The following is a 22090-nucleotide window of genomic DNA, read 5'->3' as shown; positions in this document are numbered from 1 at the left end:
TAGAAATAATGCACCTCAATAAAGATAAAGAGAAGGAAACATGGAAAACAAAACCAGATTTGCCTGGATCAGAGCCAGGACTATAATTCACTGAATTCTGCGCTCCAGCCCGCTGACCTCAATGATGAATATCTGAAGCACCCAGCAGCTTCTCTTCAATTGCTCCTGCACACCAGAGCCCCAATTTCCAAACTGCCACATGGAAAATGCAAAAAACCCACTATGAATAAAGAACCAAGGCAGGTTCTCCCTCCAGCAATCACCACCCTAACCAGAGAGGCCTGTCTCTCTCGCTCTCCAATTTTTTTATTTCCTTCTTTAATTTGGAAGAATGCCTGCATCTGTGAGATGAGATGAGTCAGACTAACTCCATGAACTGAGTTCCTCTTGTATGTCTTCTCTGCCTTGGTATAGAATTTACTTATTCCTCTTGGCAGTGGTAAGTTTGCTGTTGTTTTTAGGGGAAGAGAAGAAGCTGAACAAAAACCCCTTCTCGGCCATGATGTGCCACTAGCATGTCAGCACAGAGTGTGCACCCCAGACACTGCACACAGCTGTGCTGACTTCAGCATCTCTCCTCAGCCAGCACAACAATGACACTGGCAGGAGTCAGTTAATCCAGGAGGGAATTGATCTGTGACACGGTGTAACGAGCTTGGACAGAACAGGGCCATCCACACAGGAACAAACGTCAGTGGCAGCAGGCTGGGAACTCCAGCCCCAGCTTGGTGCCCTCCCGAGCCAGGGAGGATAAATCTCCTTTGCTATAGCAGCTCTGGGTCACACACACTCTGCACAAATCCAAACTCGGCCAGAAGGCAGTGCCTGCCTGGCAGTCCCCAGTGAGGATCTGCAGCTGCCTCTTCAGAGCCTTGCCCTAAGGGATTGCCCTGCTGGAAAGGCAGCAGCCATTTATCCTGCCTACCTCTGTCAGCTGTAAACCATCAGATGATAATTTAACATAAAAAGACATTAGTATCCATTATATTTACATCTGGAGTCACGTCCTCCTTCTAAAAAATGTCCAAAATGTCAATAAAGCAAAAATTACCTACGTGCTTTACTGAAACACCACACAAAAAAACCAAAGTGCTTAGTAGCTTCTTCAGAATAATTAAAGTTTCACAGCAGTAATTAGCTTATCTTTTTCCAAGTCTACCATCGGCCTTTTTCAGTCTTTATAAAAGAAAAAAATAATCAAGATTATTTAGAAATCCAGCCAACAAGTGAAATAAATCTTTAACTACATTTAAGCTTAACATAAACAAATGCTGACAGCTGACTCAAATGATAATTTTTAACATTCATAAATTGAGAGGGATCATGAAAGCTGTGGACTAGAAGACACTTTCTGGACTCTCATACCTCAGAACCTATGATGCCAAAAGAGCAAATAAAAGAAAGCAGCAAGAGCTGGGCATATGGGTCTGCAACATCAATAGCAAGCCAACAGAACAGACATCAAAATGTTAGGTATCAACAAAGACCTTGGCCAGGGCTGAAGGAGATAAGGTAACAGAGCTTCTTGAAAAGAAATCGATACCTGAAACCAAAGAGGATCACTGAATTAGAAAAACTGCCCCCCCCTTTTGTTTTTTTTGCCACTCAATTTTTAATGAGCAAAATGTTCACTGCCCAAGTCAGAAATGCTGCCAATGCCTTTTAAGTGGTGTTTGCTGGTGATTTATGGTATATTCTACTAAAAGTATGATAAGAAGCAAACTAATGAAAAATCATCAGTGAAAATGAAAAAAACAAGGACCAAGATGTTCATCCAATTCCCTTCTTCAAAATACTACAGTTTTAATGTTCAGAAAATAATTAAAAGAAAAAACCAAACCCACACAAAAAAGACCTGAAGAACAAATCAAGGCATTTGAAGAGTATATAAGGAAAAATTTAAGACTGTTCATTTTTCTATCAAATCTAGTTACTTGTCCTACATCTTAAGGAAGCTGCAGGCAAATACTGCAATTTAGTACCTTTGCTTATATTTCCTAATTTGCAAATTGGCTTCAATTCAGGAAAATATAAACCATCTGCCTAAAACTAAGCACATTTTATACCTTCCTGAAGTCAGCTGGGAACAGAAGCATGCCTAGATGCTAAAAATGAAACATATGCTCCAGTGATATGCTGAAACAGAGCCTTGGTGTTAAAAGGTCTTAACTCATGTTTGAAACCATCTTGAAATTCTTTGGTGGAATGCACTACATCAAGAAAAACACCGGGTTTATCCTCATTTGAGCCACTAAACTCCAGACTATACCTGTATTTTTTAAACCAGATGACAGCACAGACACCTCATCATTTGCTCTGGTTCTGCACAGGGGCACCCTCAAACATTTGACTGCAAACCTAAGGCCTGAAGCTGGAAGAAGCACATTATTTTCGTGTTCTTCGGTAAACATCTGCAGAGGGGCTGCAAAAACTAACGAGCTCAGCAGCCCCATCACTCGTTTGACAGGCTCAAGATGCTCGCACACGTTATCAGCTGGTTTATTTTTAAAGTGATACAGATAGACACAGAAATAAATACGTAAATCATATGCCTATGATATTTATATAGATATATATTCATATTCCGCGGACTCTGGGCTATCTCCGCGTGGCGATTCCTGCCAGCCAAGAGGAATCCCTGAGCCCCGCCAGCCAAGGCCGGGCTTCGCTCGCCCGTGCGGGGCAGAGCGCGCTCCACGGGGCGCTCCCGGCCGCTCTCAGCCCCGCGGGCTCCGAACGATCCAAGCCGCAGGGAGGGAAGGTGAGTGCAGGGAGGGAAGCTGGGTGCAGAGGGAAGGCAGACGCAGGGGGGAAGGTGGGTTTAAGGAGGGAAGGTGGGCGCAGGGAGGGTCGGTACCTGATGCCGCGGCGGGGGCGGCCCCGGGCAGCGCCGCTCGCTGCGGCTGCGGGCGGGCGGCGGCGGCCAGGGCGAGGGGAGGCGGCCGCTCCATGGTCAGCAGCAGCAGCAGCAGCAGCAGCGGTAGCAGCGCGGAGAGGCGCCCGCAGGTGCCCGGCATGGCGAGCAGCCCGAGGGCAGCGGAGGCATATTGCGGGAGGCCGGCAGCGCGCTCCGCAGCGGGGCCCTGCCGGCGGCTCCGCGGAGGCAGTGCCCGCCTGCCCGCCCGCCCACAGACGTGCCGGGGCGGGGCCCGAGCGGGGCCGGGCCGGGCCGGGCCGCGCCGCCTCCCCCGGGGGCCGGGCCCTGGTCCGTCTGAGCGGGCTGCCCTCACATCGCCCTGGGAGTGCCTCACGGGGCCGCGCTGCCCGGGCAGCCCCGCAATCAGCAACCACCCATCAGGGTAATGTAGGGTATCGGGAACTGCTGGTAGGAATAACCATGCACATAAGGCAGAGAGATGCCTGTGTGTAGGATCAAGGCTTTAGGCGACAACAGTGTCGTTTTAGGGACTGGAGCACACACGGCTGATGAGGAGGGACTGAGGAGCTGAGTGTATCCACACAGCCAGGCTGGGGTCATGGATAAACCACTACAGCTGTTCTCAGCAGGTAAGGCTGGAGAAAACCCCAAAACCTGGAGAAAGGCAGCACATCCCGACAAACCAAACTGACCCAGAGCAGGCAGCCAGCTACATGCCTGAGAGCTGAGCACACCCTGGGATGACCCCACAGGGATCTCTGAACTGAGAGCTGAGCACACCCTGGGATCACCCACAGGGATCTCTGAGCTGAGCTGAGCACACCCTGGGATCACCCACAGGGATGGATCCCTGAACTGAGAGCTGAGCACACCCTGGGATCACCCACAGGGATCCCTGAGCTGAGCTGAGCTGAGCACACCCTGGGATCACCCACAGGGATCCCTGAGCTGAGCTGAGCTGAGCACACCCTGGGATCACCCACAGGGATCCCTGAGCTGTGCTGAGCACACCCTGGGATCACCCACAGGGATCTCTGAGCTGAGCTGAGCACACCCTGGGATCACCCCACAGGGATCCCTGAGCTGAGCACACCCTGGGATCACCCACAGGGGTCCCTGAACTGAGCACACCCTGAGATCACCCACAGGGATCTCTGAGCTGAGCTGAGCACACCCTGGGATCACCCCACAGGGATCCCTGAGCTGAGCACACTCTGGGATCACCCCACAGGGATCTCTGAGCTGAGCTGAGCACACCCTGGGATCACCCCACAGGGATATCTGAGCTGAGCTGAGCACACCCTGGATCACCCCACAGGATCCCTGAGCTGAGCACACTCTGGGATCACCCCACAGGGATCTCTGAGCTGAGCTGAGCACACCCTGGGATCACCCCACAGGGATCCCTGAGCGGAACTGAGCTGAGCACACCCTGGGATCACCCCACAGGGATCTCTGAGCTGAGCTGAGCACACCCTGGGATCACCCCACAGGGATCCCTGAGCTGAGCACAGCCTGGGATCACCTCAAAGAGATCTCTGAGCTGAGCACATCCTGGGATCACCCCCCAGGGATCCCACACTGGTGTGGATGAACATGCCTCTGCCATGATTTCGCTGAGGCCAACATCCCATTCACTGTGAGCACTTACAGAACGGGCTAATACAAAATTTTCAGTCTGTGTTGAAATAGTGAATAGAAACTTCTCTGGAAAGTATAAAATTATTTGAATTGCCTTTTAACAAAACAAATATCAGTCAAACAAAAGGTTTATTTTAGACACTATAACATACTAGGCCAAATCCTGTAGTTCTCAGATTGCAGAAAATTTCTTCATTGAAAGAGAAACAGAGGAATAGTCACAAATTATAGCAGGGTATAAATTTGCCCATACTGAAAGGAAGAACTGCCTGGTTAGTGTGCATCTTTTTAACATATCTCTTATAAAATCTGAAGGAAATCTAATATATTTCTCCTTATGCCTTCATGTCATACAATACAGTACAATGTAATTAATTCACTGCCATTAACAATGACTTGAAATAGATTTGGGATTTACATAGGAAATACAATTTGCTTTTATTGCAGTTGCTGATAGTTCATTGGCCCCATTTTGGAACAGTCACTGCTTGCAGAGTAAGGCTGCAGTGGGAAATGCACATCCTCCTCAGCAGGTACTTCCCAATACTATTCTTTATTGCTAATCTCTTTTTTTCTTCTTCAGCACCAAAAACCTTTGCCATGAAAACCTGATTTCATTTGACAGAATCTTTCTTGAAAGAAAGCGAAGGACCACAAAACCATACAAATAAAACAATCATTGAATGTGAAACTCCTCCAGGAGCTCATAAAGAAAAGAAAAAATCTCTTTTTGGTTTAGCAGACATGCTCAGTGCCTATTTGCTTAATTAACATTCTCTCACCCAGCTTCCTATTTCAACCTTTTATGTGGGCACTGTGAAGGGAAAGTGGCTGTTCCTGCACAGCCACTCTTAGAACTGAATTAATTTTGGATTCCCTGCAAGCGTGTGTGGTCCCAGGTGGAAGAAAGGGCCCTACAGAAAACTTGCTGCTGAGCTGCCTTTTTTCAGGAATTTTTCTGGTGACTGAGGGGTGTGACACTGAGAAAGGGTGGATCACAAATTCATTTCCAAATGTTTGCAGACGTGAGCTTTTAACAAGATATAAATTATTTGGAGAGGAATAGTTGGAGTTGAACCAACTTGCCAGCTGGAACATTTTAAATTAATGTTGATTATATGAATATGTACAATTATTAATTTATAAATTCTGGGGGAAGAAAATCTGTTACATGTGTGATAAAAGTTCTCTTGAAAATGTCTTCAAAAGGAGAATAACGTGGAAATTAATTGTCTGTATTACATTTAGAAAAATTACTAAGAAAAATTAGGGTACACAATAACATTCATTTCAGCAAAAATATAGTCACAATCAGGACTGTCTTCTTAAACAAATTTTCTTTGAAGACATGAAGGTTTGTAATAATTTATTTCAACTAGCTGAGTATTTTCTTGAGGAACTGTGTCCAGCAGTAACTCCTGCAGTCTTTAAAGGTTGCTACTTTCAAACTCCAAACAAATTACAACCATTGTCATCAACCACTGAACATGGCATCTGCTATTCTTCCAGGGCTGAAAACGTGTGCACAAACACAGAAATGTCAATCTACATGGACTCTGCAAAACTCCCAAAAGCAGTACGACACGGGCCTGGCCTGCATGTGAAATTACAAACACCAGTAATGGGATATTTTACTGTCAATATGCTTCTGTTTATGACATTTGCAAGGTCTGTGTTGTACTTTTGTGTCCTGTAACCTTATTCTTAGTATGTCCTGTAAGTTTGGCAAGAGGGGTAATAATTCAGCACCAAACTTTGATAAGGTTTATCAGGAGATGCAGTAGAACAGATTGATTGTGAAATACCTTGTCTGAAGATGGGCAGCTGACAGCACTAACCCTAATTATTTATGTATATCAGACAATATATTGATGAGGAGTTCCTATAAAGATTTTTTCAAAGTATTTCAAGTTGTTCACCATGTTCTTGAGAATGCCTGAACTGGATTTAAAATTATTAATTTTCTAATCTGTAATAAAGTATTAATGCATTAACAATTCATTTACAATCTAACTAATGACCAAAGTACACAATAGTCATTCAGATGTGCAAGGAGTCAAAAAGTCCAGCAGCATAGCTCCAGTATTCTAACAAATTCTAGCAAGCCAGAGAACTCACAAGTTTGGAGTTTTTTCTAAAGTGTTCACAAGCACTAACATTTACTTCTCAGTGTTTGTTTTATCAATAAATCACTCTCATGTCTGCTTTTATTGTGTCACAAAATATTACTGTCACTCCACTTACACAGGTGAGTATCAGAAAAAAATAATCAGAAAAAAATGTAACACTGAGATAAAATTAGACTAATAATACAAGAAAAGAAACTCCAACTCTCTGAGAATTTTCCTAACCTGAGGACAAGATCTCACCATTTTCTACAGCAATGTGGCACTGATAAAGTCTAAAATATTTATTTCTGGTATGTAGGAATTTCTGTTGGATATCAGTTTTCTGGTGAATATAGAATTTCTATAGAATATAGTCTATGACTAAATCATTTTTCTTGCTTGTGATTACAATTTTTTTTGGCTCAGGGGGCCACTTGAGGTGCAAACATAAAAGTTGTGTAAATGTAACCTTTTTGAATTTCGCACGTAATTGTGGGCTACAAACATATACTATGAAATATTTTCTGGTGAACTGAATGCATTTTAAAAAATACACCTAAGGAAAAAAACCAAAAACACACCTACAGCAGAATTTCTGTTGATTAAGAGGTATTTTATTCCAAAATTCTAAATATCAGAATCAAATCAATACTTACATTTTTCAGTTTACCCAATCATAGTATTTTGAAATTGTATATATACATAGAAAAATACAACTAATAAAAACACTCAAATTTGCATTAGAATGAAAAGAATGAGTTAAAAAGCAAACCATAGCTTTAATAGCTATATATTTCATATCAGTACAAAATTACTGTTCCACAATACCCACTTCTTTGCACAATTCATAATTTAATACAAAATAAGGTGACTTCAAATGTATATTGCTCTCCTTAAATGTACCGAAGACCTTTGAAACGAGTTCATAGTAACTGAAAATATTCCTATTTATGCTGCAAGTATTTACTGCATGACAAAGAAACATAAAATGCAACACTCTTGTTACTATGTTAATTTTCTGCTTGTGCAAATAATGCTCTACTGATTTAATGCACGAGCAAACACAAAAAAAAGGCAAAAAAATCCATTACAAAGAAGTAAAATGTTACATTTTCAGCGTATTTGTATCATAGCAAATACAGGCTTCCTTCACGGACTAGAAAAGCAAAACCTGTAAAAGTTTTTTGAAGATGTAAATGCTACATGAAATCTTCCATTACTTTGCAAAAGCCAAGGCTCAAGTTATTCACCTTTAATGCAGCATATCTGGAGAAAGTCATTGTATGAAAGGTTAGATTTCCTGTGTTATGTTAAAATTCTCACACATTGGGAAAAAATAAACCTAAATACCACAATCACCTGAAACAGTAGTAGTACTACAGACTCAACCCCATTATTCTATAGTCTCTAGTCAAATTTTCCACAGTGGACTTAAAGAAGGTGGTGCCAGTTCTCAAGAACTCAGGAGTTAGTACTGGTTAGTACTACACTTCAGAATATACATCAAGCTTCACCCAATGTGGGTGATCAAAGACTTGCATGAATTCACCACCTCCAGCGAGCACGCTGGCTCTGTCATGTCCTCACAAACTCTGTCCTCACAAATAATGTCTGCACAAAAAAAGGAAACACCGTGGTCCTTTTTGGGCCAACAAAACTTGGACTTGGCAGTGAACCAGGTCAGACCATGTCATATTGCACATGGGGGTTGGAGGTTAAAGATTCAGTACCAAAGAGTTCAGATCCCACTCACACCCACAGGAGTTACCAGAGCTCAGCAATAACCATGATCCCAGCTGTGGCATCTGGCTCATCTGGGACCTGCCATTACCCTTTATAATTTTTGGATTCCTGTTTTTCTTTAATAAAATACTTTTTTTCCCCCCAACTCATTAACAGCCAGCAGCATGGAACACAAAGGATCCTGTTCAAAGGCTCACGTTAGTCTGGACCAAAGACAAAAACTGCCTTGGTTTTCACCGGCACAATGCTGTTCTGCAGCTGTTTGGGAAGATGCAGGAAAAAATACTGCAGGGCTATGTCAGGGTAACCAACAACCAACCCAAATGCTGCAAAAATCTAAGTGATTCCTTCAAATCACCATGCTGATTATAGCTGAAGTATTTTCAATATACTCTTTAAGACTAAGTATGGACACAAGTTTAGAAACAGCTAAATATTTAATACCTTTGCTTGGAATAAATGTTTTATAAAGAAAGAGCACATGTAGTAAACTTTAGAAAGTTTCCACAAGCATTATGTGATTTAGAGATCAATGTGTAAATCAAGATTTAAAACAGAAAAAACCCTGATAACTTGACAAACAATGTTGGCAAACTTACTCAAAGATTTCAAATTATGTTGATAAACATAGCCCATATTTGACTTTACAGTCATGCTTAAACAAAAGGTATTTCCACAATTTCATTGTTCCTTGAAAGACATGTAAACCTATAAATTAGGTTCCTTGCTTTACATTTTCTAAATATTGTCAAATATAGTAATAGATAATAAGCATTCTGTAATACAAATCACTTTTCAATATCGATCATGAGATGCTGCATTAATTGCCAAGTGGAGTACTTATGTAATTTCATATTTCATTATAAAAGATACAGCTCTTTAAAAATGTTTTTACTGTCTAAATAATTACATAGCTGTTGATTTTATATTTATTAAAAATCTGCTCCTGAAACATAGCTCTCAAAAGAAGACTCATTCTCTGTTACTGTACTTGTATTTTTAAAATGCTTCCAGTATGCATCTTATGCATACAATTTTGACTCAAAGGCATTAATTTCATTCTAAAATACCTCCTTTTCTAAAGTTTCTTTAAAAGCTTTAACATCATTCTCCAGTACTTGCTGTAAGAATACACCAATGCCTGTAAGTCAGTATGAAGTTTATATTGACATAAGTACATACATAATCTGGAATCTTATTGCTGAATCTAGAACACGCTATCAAAAGTTTCTCCCATTCAGGAAAATTTCCAGCTTGGAATCTCCGTGAAACACAAATGATACTTTAAATTGGATTTGAGGTGTTACATCTATGCTCACTAAGTCACCTATATACTCCATTTACATATGTTGTTGTGGTCTTTTTAACCAAACTGGAAATTAATTGACATGGAAGAAGCAACTATTTGCTTTCATCCTCCAGTAGAAGGCAAGAAATAAAAAAATCACTTAAATAAGTCTTACTTTATGTAACTTCAAAAATGGAAGATACTTTCCATAGCTACAGTAGTTGTACCAATAAAATGTACCTTCTTATCCTGAAAATCAAAGAAATGAGAGTTTCCAGTTGCCACAGCAAAATTAGGATGCAGTTAGCACTGATATCAGCAATGCTATGGGATCCCATCCATGTGAGCAGGAGAGATCTTGACCATGCTGTTTTTAAATACTCTTTTTCATCTCCTAATAATGCCTACACATGCAAGTAGTCTAAGAAATTTCAAGTCACCATGGAGTGTACATGTAATGAAAGCCCACATGTAGGAATTAGAGCTATAATCTGTCTGGCAGTCTCTTAAACCTCTTACCCTACTAAGATTAAGACTGGGTAAAACCAATCTCCTTGCACATAAATAATCAGCTGATAAAGTGTGAGAACCACAAGCCCATGTAAGTAACTGAAAATGTTGTTCTGTCAAAGTCACATTTTGAGGCCAGGATCAAAGCCTGACTCCTGATTCTCTACTACGTTACTAGTAACAATATTAAAAATAAGGACAAAAACAAAACATAGGCCACACTGAAGAGCTTGAAAGTTCAGTGAAAGCAGAATTATGCCCTGTAACCTTTCACATAAACTAATTTTACCTAAACAAACTGTCTAAACCCAATCCATGTCAATGGATAAATATGTAAGTCTATATCTGGTGAACATACTGGCCCCCCAGACTCTGCTGTCTCCTTTAAGGACTCAGATGCCATCATGGATCAGCAAGTAAGAATGGACTTAACAACAAAAGCCATTGGTGGATTTTAAATCTCTGAAAGGATGCAGAAATAAGAGTTGAAACACACTGCTCATTTCAGAAAATTCTGAGTTTAGTGGGCATTGCTGTATTTATGGGGGAGATGCCGCTGTGAACAAAAACCCCAAGGTACAAAACCAAACCAGAGATTTTGCCCTTTTAAGAGTTTGTCTACATAGAAATCTCACTAGTGTTGTAAGTACAGTAGACATCTTCCTTTATGTACCTGGCTGCATACAGGGAGTTTATGCTGCAATTTATTCCCTGTTTGGAAAAGAGAATAAACACATCTCATAGATGGCACCTTAGTAATGGTTTAAGTATGTTCACTTTAGGTTCTGTGGCTGCAAGCTGAACAACCTCCTGCTCTGCATTTACTTGTCTAATGAAATGCACAGACAATGCTCTTGTGTCAATCAGAGTAAGAAGTTTCCTTTTACTACACCAGTGGTGAGGGAATAAGCTGAGAGTGATGTAAACCCATGCCTTCAAACCACTGACCTTTTGGTATGTTCAAAAAACAACAATGAATCAAAATACTTAGTGTCTTTTCTGGTAATGAAATGCATTGAACATAATGAAATGTCTTGTGCAAAGAAGTGTCTTGTGCAATGAAACATGCAGTGACTGAAACAATGAATGAATCAAATGAAACAAGCCAATGAAGCAATGAATGAGTGAAATGAGACAAGCCAAATCAACCTTCACTTTTAAAACCCTTGTGCACTGCCAGCTCTTCCCTGTTTCCTTTGATCCCCTGGAGGTGAGGGTGGTGTGAGTGTGGCTAAAGCACAGGTTTAATCCAGATCCATGGATGTGGCTGGCAGAAATCCTAGTCTACACAGCCCCTGTGTCACTCCCTCCTGCACCTGGGCATGGTCAAGCAGGGCCAGTAAGGATTAACAGCTCCCTACAGTGCACCAGGCAACCTGTCACACAGTGTCCCTACAGTGTTCTGCTAGAAACTGAAATACAATCCAAGTAATGCACAGCCTTCACTTCAAACCCTGCAGAGGTTTGACTTGTGGACATCAAGGGTTTTCTCAGACATGTCTGTTGGCAGCCTCAGCCCATCATCTTCTCTTGTCCCTGGCAGTGCATGAATGCATCCACACTGCCAAGAGCTCTGTGGAACACCTGGATCCTGCACTGTGGAAATACACAGCAGAGTCTTGGGATCTTGGCCTGAATCCTTTCCCAAGTCCAGAAAGTACATCAGCCCCACATTTCCATCAGTCACCTGGTGTTTGCAGGCTCCATCCCTACAGTAAGAGACCCAGGACCTGGAGAACAGTATTTGTAAGGTCTAGAGGGAAACCACAAGACAGATGACGGAGTAGGCAAGGGAACAGGTGTGCAGAACAGGTATCAGATGCAAATGATTCCACTGAATATTTCCTATTTTTTGAGCAGGAGGAAAAAATCGTCATCAGAGCTAATGGGTAAAGAACATTCTGCAGTACTTTAAAACAAGCTACATTCATTTTTTTTTTGTGCAACTGACTTTCAAGAGCTAGGCAATGAAATGTAGTGTACTCCAGCAAAAACCAACCCAAACTAAACATGTAATGCAGCAAGCACCTCTGGAGTCTGTTGGCTCCAAGAGCAAATGCAGAACCTGCATAGCAATTCATGGAGAGTCAGTACATGAACCAGAAAAGTTGATGTTTCCTGTATGCCAGTAAGCAAAATCCCAGCTCTACTCTTGAGTTTGTCACACAGGGTCAGTGCAGATGCATTAGTGGCAGGTAGGAACAGGATGAACACAGGAGGGAGGATTTAAGTGTATTGCCCTTGTTTTGCACGTGCTGATGCCTTCTGAGACCAGCAGCTCTGCAGTGGTGAGTGCTTGTTTATCAAGGGGGAAGCCAATAGTTGTAACCAAGATGTAGGTAAGTGTACATTTCAGAATGTCTTACAGATAAAACTCTGCTAAGCTTCTGATGTTCCTTCCCCATTCTCGTGTGGTTGCAGTTGTTCTCTTTCTTGTTCTTCCTGAGGTGGCCTCACACGTTTGAAAAAGCCCATCTGTGATTCAGAGAACAATTAAGAAATTGCTTTGTGATTTGCAAAACATACCACATCCTTTCTCTTCCCTTCAGATCTTAGCTGATTAAGTGGTCTTTTCACTCCTACTCTCTTCCTTCATTTTTGACCTCCAAAGACATAAATATCAGTTAAAAAATTAAACTCTGTTCAGCACTATCACAGACATGCTCTTTTATTTATTCAGCTTCTTCCTGACAAAGCTGAAAAACTTTTACAGATATTCCAAAAACTTAGCTGATTCAGAAAATTAGGTGACCAAGGCATTTCTGCAAAGTGCTGGTACTACATGAAATAATTCATCACTAGTAAGGAAAAGCAAATGATACAAAATGCCCCAGACATAGTACTTACCCTGTACATGACAAACACTAGAACAGCCAGGAGCAGTAACCCTGCTAGGACAGCCAAAATTATAACCCACACTGGCACAGGCATGGGCTGTGGTTGAATGCCCCATGTAATATTTGTAGCAACCTGATAAAAAGACACAACAAATCACACTTTGCACCACACTGACATGCTTAGTTCATCCATGAAGTTTAAATCTTGCATACCTTTATCCTCTCTTGATTATAATCTTAATCCATTATATATTACTTTTTCTCTCCAGAATTAATCAAAAGCCACAAATTCTGGGCAACATAAAGACTTCATTGACCCAAATTTAATATGATTTTAAAATTTAATTCTTAATGATTTTCAGTAAAACTGTAGGAAATGTTTTGGAATTAGAGAAAAAAAATTAAGGGCTTTTCCTTTTTTTTTTTTTTTTTTTTTAAAAGGCAGTACTATTTGAAACAAAAAATCAAGTCCACAAGGTCTGGGAGAGAAAAAACCCCAGTTAATAACAGGCATTAGAAACCATATTCAAAAACTGTGATCTCCAGTCTGTGTTACCCTCAACTGAAATAAATACATGAAACAAATATGTGACAAAATTAAAATTATGCCAAGCCATGAAAATGTTACTCAACAGTAACTATCTTTGCACTAATTTTGATGTGGTTGTATATGGAAACTCAAGCTGGATGCAAATTACTTACTACTGTAGAATTGTGAATATCTTCAAAAGAAAGGTTCTTATAAGGGAACTCTATGACACTGAAAGAAGCAGATGATTTGAGAGAGTAGGAATTATTTTGATTTTCTTTCTGTAAGAAAAAACAAAATTAGTATTACATATGGGTAGAAAAATCACTTTTAATGTTTCAGAAACAGAATATTCAAAGTCACTCACATTCATGAAAGTTTGGGTCCAAAGGCGTGATTTTAAATACAATATTGCACTCTTTCCCCTTTCCAGGTGGCCAACTTGACAGACAATCTTTAAACAGTCAGCATTTCCACAGCCCTGTGTATAAAAAAAAGAAGGATATTCCAATTATGAAAATATTTGAAATGGCATTACTTCACCCATATACCTATACTGGCAAAGCACCATCAACTATTAAAATATATTAAATAACCCCCAGTGTTGGATAATTCCTTATAGCTTGCAGTTACAAAGACAGTGATATGCCAATATATTTATTTCTTATTACAGATTACTTCCATTTGTGTTTAGAAAGGAAAAATTTTCTTCCATTTGTTTTTAAGGACTTCCAAGGGCACAGGATCATAGGTGTGTTGTCAACACCTCAGTGCTATGAGCTCACCAAGGTGTGCACGTCCCCCTCCACAGCAGCCAAATCCCTTCTGCTGATGCGGTGGCCACGATGGTCCTCCCTGCCAAGTGTTTCATTCCTCTCATCATCCTTGGAAGCAGAAACCTGGGATACACCAAGCAACCCAAACAAAGAGTTAGTTAATAGCAGGCTTCAAGTTTAAGGTAAAGAGAATACCTAACTGCAAGTTTCTCTCTTTCTATCCTAGCTATTCTTCAGCGCCTGGCTGAAAAGAAATCATTGCAAATTGTGGAGTAGAAGCACAGGAACTTTGTATTTATACATTCACTGAAGTTGCTTTTTGGTTATCAAAGATGTATAAGTATTCTTCATTGTTCTATACAGGGAATATCTTCCCTCAGTCCTTTTTTTGCTCAAATTCTTCTGGAACTAACATACTGAATTTTATTGCTTGTTCTAAACTATCCTAGAAATCAACTCTCTACACTCAATTAAAATTGCTGGGTGTTTATTTGCCTAGTCCAGCCCAGGAAAAAGGAGTTTCTTGTGCTCTATAAATCCCATGATTTGTTGGCAGTGATAGCTAACCCCTATTGTCCTTTCTGACCTTTGAATGAGTAGATAAATTCATCCAAATGGGATTAATGTATCCAATTAGATAAATAGATAAATGTAATATTAAAAAATCAGTGTTTTCTTCCAAGAAACAGAACTCAGAAAATTTAGATAAACAGTCCAGAAGCATCTAATATGTTTTAGGTTTTAGTTCCTGACCACATCCATTATAATTCTATTGCTTTGGACTTAGAACTCATATAAATAGCCTTGAAGTTTAAAAAAAAAAAAAAAAGGGAAAAAAACCCCACGATAATTAAAAAAAAAGGCAAATTGATCTTTGAGCTGCTGTTTACCTTTTATTTCATTTGCTACATACATTGGCATGTACTGTGGAAAAGCGTAGACTTGTTCATCAGCCATGATGAAAAAATATCTCAGTTTCTTCTGTTCTCAGGGATTTGGCTGTTTTGAGTATTTACAAAACATTGATTCCACTCAAAGGGAAAGTCCTGCTTACCTTAATTTTCAGTGGGTTGATTTCCATGTCAGAAGTGCAGTTCATGGGACCATCAATTTCATACTGCATAATATACAACAGTGTGTTGTTTTTATATTTGTAAGGCCACTGCAGAGTCATCATCACCTTGCTGAATGCACTTGGACCATTGTTTCTCAGCTGATCATGAAAATAAAATTTACAGATATTAAAAAATAATCCTGCTTTCTCTGTTAATGTGCATATAGCTGTTACTTTATATTTAAGCTACGAATGTGGTGCTGCCACTACTCCCACCCGCAACTTCTTAGGGCAACAGCATCAAAACTTTACCTAAAAGTGATAAACTTTTAACTATTATTATTCTTCACACAGCTCTCTTTATAAGTTTTGCTTAATTAAACAATGTAGATTAAATCTGTGATAATTCTTTTAAGGACATATTAAATACTTAATTTTTTTCACAGCAAAGGCTTCAGAGTAGTGTTTCAGAACAGAATACAATAATTTACAGCCATGAGCCGTTTCCTGAGCTCACATTACTTCAAATGTTTTATTGAGATTTCAAAGAGCAATAAAATAAAATGTGTGTACTTATGTGGGTAATCAGCCCCTGTTACACTAATTGCAGGCATTCCAACCCTCCTTGGACATACCAGTTATTGGCCCAGCATTAAAAAAAATAAAATCTCTCCTTACATACAAGACAATAGGAAAAAAAAGAATAATTTATTCCAGAGAAAAGCTACACCAGAAGACTTCTTTTCATTTATGACAGAACCATGTCACTGAAATCAGTAATTCCACACCTCATAGATATGCTGAACTAGAGGTCCAATATCATCTTCTGTTTGAGGATTCTCCTTTGGCTGCCAGTTTGCAATAGGGAGGAATATGTGATCAGGGGATGACACACTAAACAGCAGAGAAAAGGAGTTGTTATTAGGCAAGTATGAAACAACAAATGTCATTCTCTAGAACAGCTAAAGAAAAAAAAATCAACACCCTTAAAATACAGTCTCCACTTCTTCATCCTCTCTATAACACCTGGAAGAAGAGAAGTGGTTTGAGTATTAAATGTTCAGTTCTGTTCTCTAGGTTAAAACAAGATTTGTCATCCAAACAAAACCAGTGTGAAATACTGGGATGATGAGAAATATTGGTGATGTAGAGCCTCAGCAGTACAGTCCTAAGACTAACTCATCCCTGCAACAGTGAAAATACCAATCATGCTTTTCCAGTGTGCCATTCCCCACCTCTCAGATACTGAACAAATTTGTCACAATAATGAATGTGGTGGAAAATTAAAAAAAAAATATGATTCAGGAATCCAAGTTAACTGGTTAAGCAAGAGGACTTTTAGGTGGGAAGTCGAGGTGATGGAGTAACCAAGTCATTACAATATTAATACTATGCTTGAGACTGACGAAAATGAGGACATTACAGACTTAAATTCCATAGAATCTTCAACTTTGGTTTCAGTGCTTTTCAGATGAAACCCCAGTCAGATTGTGGAGAAGAAAAGTGACCTGCAGAAATGTAAAACTGCAGAGGGGTGATTTTTATTTCTTCTAAAAATATCTCTAGTAATGGAGGCACAATACTCCTTTTTGAAATTAATTTCATAATTATTTAGAATTATTTAAGATCCAGAGTTTCCAAGGCTGGCTAGAGAGAACCATATTTTCTTTATGATTAAAAATTCCCCAGACCTTCCCGAAAATTTATGCAGACCTGAAAGGAAGTTCAGTGAATATGAAGAAGCAAATGTGCAAAGCTTCTTAAAAGTGTTTATTAAAATGGTATTTCTTACCCTCTAATTTCGACAGCTGCTAAAATAGCAAGGTCAGCCTGATAATATGCTACTGGGCTCAGGTTGTCATACAGGTTGGAACTGCAGGGAAAATAAAAGGTAAATTATTAAATGAAATAAGCAAAGTATTTAATAAAAAACCCTCTGCACTTCAAAGTAATTGTATGTAACATCCTAGCATGGCTCCTGAACCACTGTAGGAAAGCAAAATTGCTAAAAGCTAGGGAGACCAGATTCCAGCGAGTGAATGCATGGAAGCCCCACCCTCTGCACAGTTTGGGGAAGCCTCAGCAGGGAGAGGTTGAGGAAGGACACAAAGTTGATGCTGACTCTGTTATACAGCTGTCATGTAAGAAAATACAGGGGATGCTCCCCCCTCAAAGTGGTGCTGGGAGCAGAGTCTTGATCTCCTTTGACACATCTGATTATTCTGTCTCCCTAAACAAACACTTTACAAAGACCTTCTTGAATCTTCTAATTATTCTTCAACGCTTCTGTAATCTACAAACACATGCAACAGTGCTTTCCTCCTGACCTGTGAATACCTCACTCTTTTACAGACTAGACCTGCTCTATTAGGAACTGAGTCAGCATTGGAAATCTAGCTTTGGGAGTTTAAGACAAGCATTGTGATCCTTAAAACCTCTCCCAGATAATCCCCTGGTAATGCCTGTCCCTATAAACTGTGATTACTGTGTTCCATTGCACCACACTTCACTCTTCTTGCATCCACAAGTCATGGAAAGAATTTTCTTCCTTAAAAGGCCTAAAACAGCACAGGAACTTCCCTTCTCTTCCACCAGGAGACAAGCACGTCTTGAGCAACCTCACAGACTGCTCCTGCCCCAGTGACAGTGGCAGGTGGCTGCTGTTAGCCCAAGAAAGGTGACAGACACCACAGAATAGATCACTTCCTGAAAAGAACACTCTCATGCCACTGGCACACCTCACCAGCTGGAGAAGGGGAAAAACCAAACAGAGAGCAATGGGAGATCAGAGATATTTCATGTGCCAAGGCCTTTGATTGGTATGGCAAACCACTCTATCATTAAAATAGAATGGCAGCTTTAATCTTTCCTAACTCCCAGAGATGACAAATGCATAGGTGGATGAGATTAACTTATTTGCTACATTAAAAAAAAAAAAAGCCCTCAAATGGAAAAAGATAAAAAGTGCTTTTGGTGCACCCCAGGGAAAAAACAAAACAGCCATATTTGTACTGTCCATTAAAAGCAACATAAAACTGCTTTGGGTAAAGACACTCCTAATGATCACATCTCTGGCCTTAAATATCATCTCCAGAAGTTACAAATTCAGATTTATATATCAGATTTATATGGCAGTGCTGTGCTCATCTGATAATTAACAGGAGCACTACTGTTTTGTTCCATTTAATTTTCAGGCTCTTTAAGGCTGGCTGCTGTGATGGTTCACTGCATGTTGCTTCTGCTCAGACTACCCCACACACTGCCTGCCCTGGAAGACTCTCCTCCTCTAAATACATAAAATTCTGGTTTTACTTTAGAAAGAATTCAGAGTTCCAGCATCACTTTTAAAAAGAGAGTTATAAACCCAAAGTCATTCTGTGGCACCACAAATGCCAGCAGAGCACAATGATATGCCTGTACAAATATTCTTACATTTTTCCTCTATTTTAGGAAACCTAATTCAGTGTGTTTATTTATTTTTCAAGCCATTACGAGGCAAAGACAAGAGAATTAGGCAAGAGTGTCACTATGTGTGTGTCTTCTCCCAGGTGAGGTGCACACTCAGAGATCTCCTTACCTCCGGATTTGCAAGTCAAACTTGACAGAGGTGTCCATCTCAGACTGCTGGTGCACGCTGAAACGCAGGCCAGCTAAGAGCTGGAGGGAAAATCACTGTGGGTCAGTTGGAGGCACAATAAAGCACACCATAAAAACTTCTCAATGCTACTAGACTACCATGAAATTGCTTGAGACTCCTGTGATGAGAGAACACACACACAGAACTGGCAAATAAAGTTGTCCAGTTCATCCAGGCTGGAAGTAAACTGCCCTCTCTTAGACTACAGCCAAGGCATCACTGCCATAAAATACAAAATAAGGATTTTATCATGCTCCCCACCCTTATTTCAGCAGCCATTTCTACACATAACTGAGCCTCCCCAGATGTTGCAAAAAGTATTGTAATCTAAAAAGCAGGGAACACATTAATGATTCAAAATTATTTCTCAAGGTTTGGTCCAAGTCAATTTGTATTTGCTTTAACATCTGGGCAGTTCAGCTTGATACACTTCAACAGACTTTAGAAATAACATTTATTTGTCTATACAAGATGGCTCTTGGAAGAAAAGCATCATAATATTGTTATAATTGTGACTGATTTTCACTTCATTTCTGCATATTACCTTAAAACCTGCCTGATCTCAGAAATAATTTTTCAATTCTTCCAATTTCAGCTACATTTGATGAAACGGTAGAGGTTTCAACTAGACAAAACTCTGTCCTTCCTCATGAAAGTAGACAGAAAAGAGATTAATTAAGAGAAAGAAGTGTTGTGGACTAGCTCTTGATTATATCCTAAAAATACATATCAGATGAATATAAAAAGCTCATGAGGGACCAAAGTCCATTAATTCCACTATTTAATGAACAACTCATTTAGAGTTGCATCACAAAACTCATGAACACTCCTTTCAGCCTTTAATTTAGCTGAAAACTTGAAACCAACTACCGCTGTGCTAACCAAACGTGGGCAGCTAAATGTCAGATCTAATCTTAAATTCCTGTGAGAAAACTTCCTGCCCAAACACCCTGTGATTAAAGAAAATGCCACCTGCCCTCCTGGGAGAGGTACCAGGCACCTGCTGGACCAAACCTTACCTTAGTTCCTGCTTTCATGGGATTGCCAAGGTCACAAACTACCATGCGAGTCTGATTCTCTGTTTTGAAAGCACATGACAGTCTGGCTAAAGCCTGCAATAAACCAGAAAGACAGACTAAGGAATGTCATTCTTTACATCTGAACACCTGGATGAAAGTCTGGAGAGAAGTCCTAGAAACACTGTATTAATTTTAATATAATTTCTCAGCTATAGCACAGTCAAGTACTAAAATGAAATAAAATCTGAGTACAGAAGTCTCTAAGGACACAAATGTTTTTTATATAAGACAGCCCTGTTTTCAAAGTTATAAAAGAGAGGGGCTTTGAAAAAACTGATCACTTTTTCAATGCTTTCTTTGCTCTAAGGCTGAAATAATAGAAGCCACTACAGATTTCCACAGCAGCACCTGAAATATGACTTCCCAAAAGCAGTTTGAATTTTACCTCGTTGTTACGAACCACTCCGATGAAATCTGCTTGGGGTGGAACAACAACAAAGAGTTCTGCTTCATAGGCTCCCTCCCCCTGGTTCTCAGCACTGACAATGAGGGTCAAGGGATTGTCATCACCAATATAGATCTGCTTCTGATCACTACAAGAAAACAGAGTAAAAATGAGCTCTGCGTTCGGGTTTTAAATCGAAGTGGTTGAACTTACAGAAACAAGATATTCTGAAATTTCAGAGACATTGGAGAAATCTAGGGGCAGTACATTTGCTTCAGGAGTGTCAGGAGAGCTCTAAGGTACTTTTAAAAAAACCTATGTCTGTAATCACAAATGGAACAAGTATTACATGTTCTTTTGTAAGAACCTTTCCTGTAAAATGTACCACAAAACAAAAAACATAGATACCCTTTTCTCACAGGGAACAAACAATTATGAGCAGTTAAATCCCTGTGTACATTTTGAATTACAGGCCCACTTTGCAGAGGTACAAGCATGTATTTATAATAAAACTCAAGGGAAGACTCAACTACACAGAATGGAGCTGAGACCTCTGCAATACCTTTGGTTCCAGATACAAAAAGACAATCTTGGCAAACAACGTATTTTCATTTCACCAGCTACAAGCAAACATCTGCACTGACGTAAAATGTTACTGAAGAGCTTGTATTAATTAGTGCTTGTGAAGTGTCCCTTCTACATCCAATGTGCATATGCTGTAATGCATTAAAAAACAGATTATGAGATAATACAGTAAGAGAGGTTTTAGGCCACACAAAGTACGAAAAACTCAGACCCATGAAGGAATTACCACTGAAAACTTGTTGGTTTTTTTTTCTAGGTTTGATGAAAGATACTATCAATACCAGCAATTTTTTTTTCGTACTAGTGATGAGAGAGCCCTATTCCCCCCCTTGCTGGATAAAATCACATTTTCATGTGTCTATCAAATATTAAACAACAGAACAATGGCAGCTAGCAGTGGTTTATTCTCACTGCACATGTCCAGCTTAGCAAATAAATAAATAAATAAATATGGCCTACTTAGAGTGGAGGCTGGGGTGGGAGTGGTGCATTACATGATAAAGACATTAGGTTACAAAGCAGAAAATAGGTTTTCTCTAAAGCATTTAAGCCTGAGTTTAGATTGCATACGATGAGGAGTCCTACTTATTTCAACACATTCCTTAAACAAAAGTGTTACCAGCTACTGAATTTTAGACTTCAAGTAGGGAAATTGCTTTTCCTTGTTGTATTTTTGTCGTGTATTTACCTTTGTACTGACACCTCCAGCTTTGGTTTGCAGATATTATCATCCCCACAATCCAGCAGAATATGGGCCTATGCAAAAATCAAACACACATACAGTTGTAATAATTCCTTCATCTGTTCTAGCATACATTTTCAATAATACTGTTTTACTACCACATTAAAAAAAAATTCTACATAGCTGGTTATGAAATGTTTTCATGTCATTAGTCTCAGAAGAGTACAAATGAGTTTAGATATGTGGGGAACATTGTGCCTTGTCCTGCCCTACTGCAATTCTAGGATTGATGTTTACACCTTTACAATCTGTCCATACTTTGAATAATCTCTTCATATTAAGTTGCATCTTCACTATC

The 22090-nt window shown here is 39.9% G+C and overlaps 1 protein-coding gene and 1 long non-coding RNA gene across 3 annotated transcripts in view; one reads left to right on the top strand and one right to left on the bottom strand.

Annotated features, from left to right (window-relative positions):
• Nucleotides 1–3215: 3215 nt before the first annotated feature.
• LOC116998690 lies at nt 3216–6729 on the top strand. 2 transcript variants are annotated; one of them, XR_004418450.1, is made up of 3 exons: nt 3216–3507; nt 4967–5052; nt 6029–6729. It is a non-coding gene; the product is annotated as an uncharacterized LOC116998690 (long non-coding RNA). The 2 variants fall into 2 exon arrangements; XR_004418451.1 differs by lacking the exon at nt 4967–5052.
• A 1737-nt stretch (nt 6730–8466) lies between these two features.
• The window catches only part of ITGAV (integrin subunit alpha V), a 43372-nt gene continuing 29748 nt past the window's right edge, over nt 8467–22090 (bottom strand). The window contains exons 19-30 of the mRNA XM_033064728.2: nt 21739–21806; nt 20466–20613; nt 20021–20113; nt 18942–19021; nt 17157–17237; nt 16153–16258; nt 15365–15523; nt 14320–14433; nt 13902–14015; nt 13708–13815; nt 13016–13138; nt 8467–12643 (exon numbers count right to left, since the gene is read on the bottom strand). Of these exons, the coding sequence (XP_032920619.1) occupies nt 12548–12643; nt 13016–13138; nt 13708–13815; nt 13902–14015; nt 14320–14433; nt 15365–15523; nt 16153–16258; nt 17157–17237; nt 18942–19021; nt 20021–20113; nt 20466–20613; nt 21739–21806 (1290 nt within the window). The 3' untranslated portion in view covers nt 8467–12547. The remainder of the gene's footprint in view (nt 12644–13015; nt 13139–13707; nt 13816–13901; nt 14016–14319; nt 14434–15364; nt 15524–16152; nt 16259–17156; nt 17238–18941; nt 19022–20020; nt 20114–20465; nt 20614–21738; nt 21807–22090) is intronic.

Source organism: Catharus ustulatus, chromosome 7 (assembly GCF_009819885.2).
Source record: "Catharus ustulatus isolate bCatUst1 chromosome 7, bCatUst1.pri.v2, whole genome shotgun sequence".
In the NCBI taxonomy this organism is placed as follows: Eukaryota; Metazoa; Chordata; class Aves; order Passeriformes; family Turdidae; genus Catharus; species Catharus ustulatus.
The sequence above is the reverse complement of the archived record's forward strand: the minus strand, read 5'-3'. Positions and strand labels throughout refer to the sequence as shown.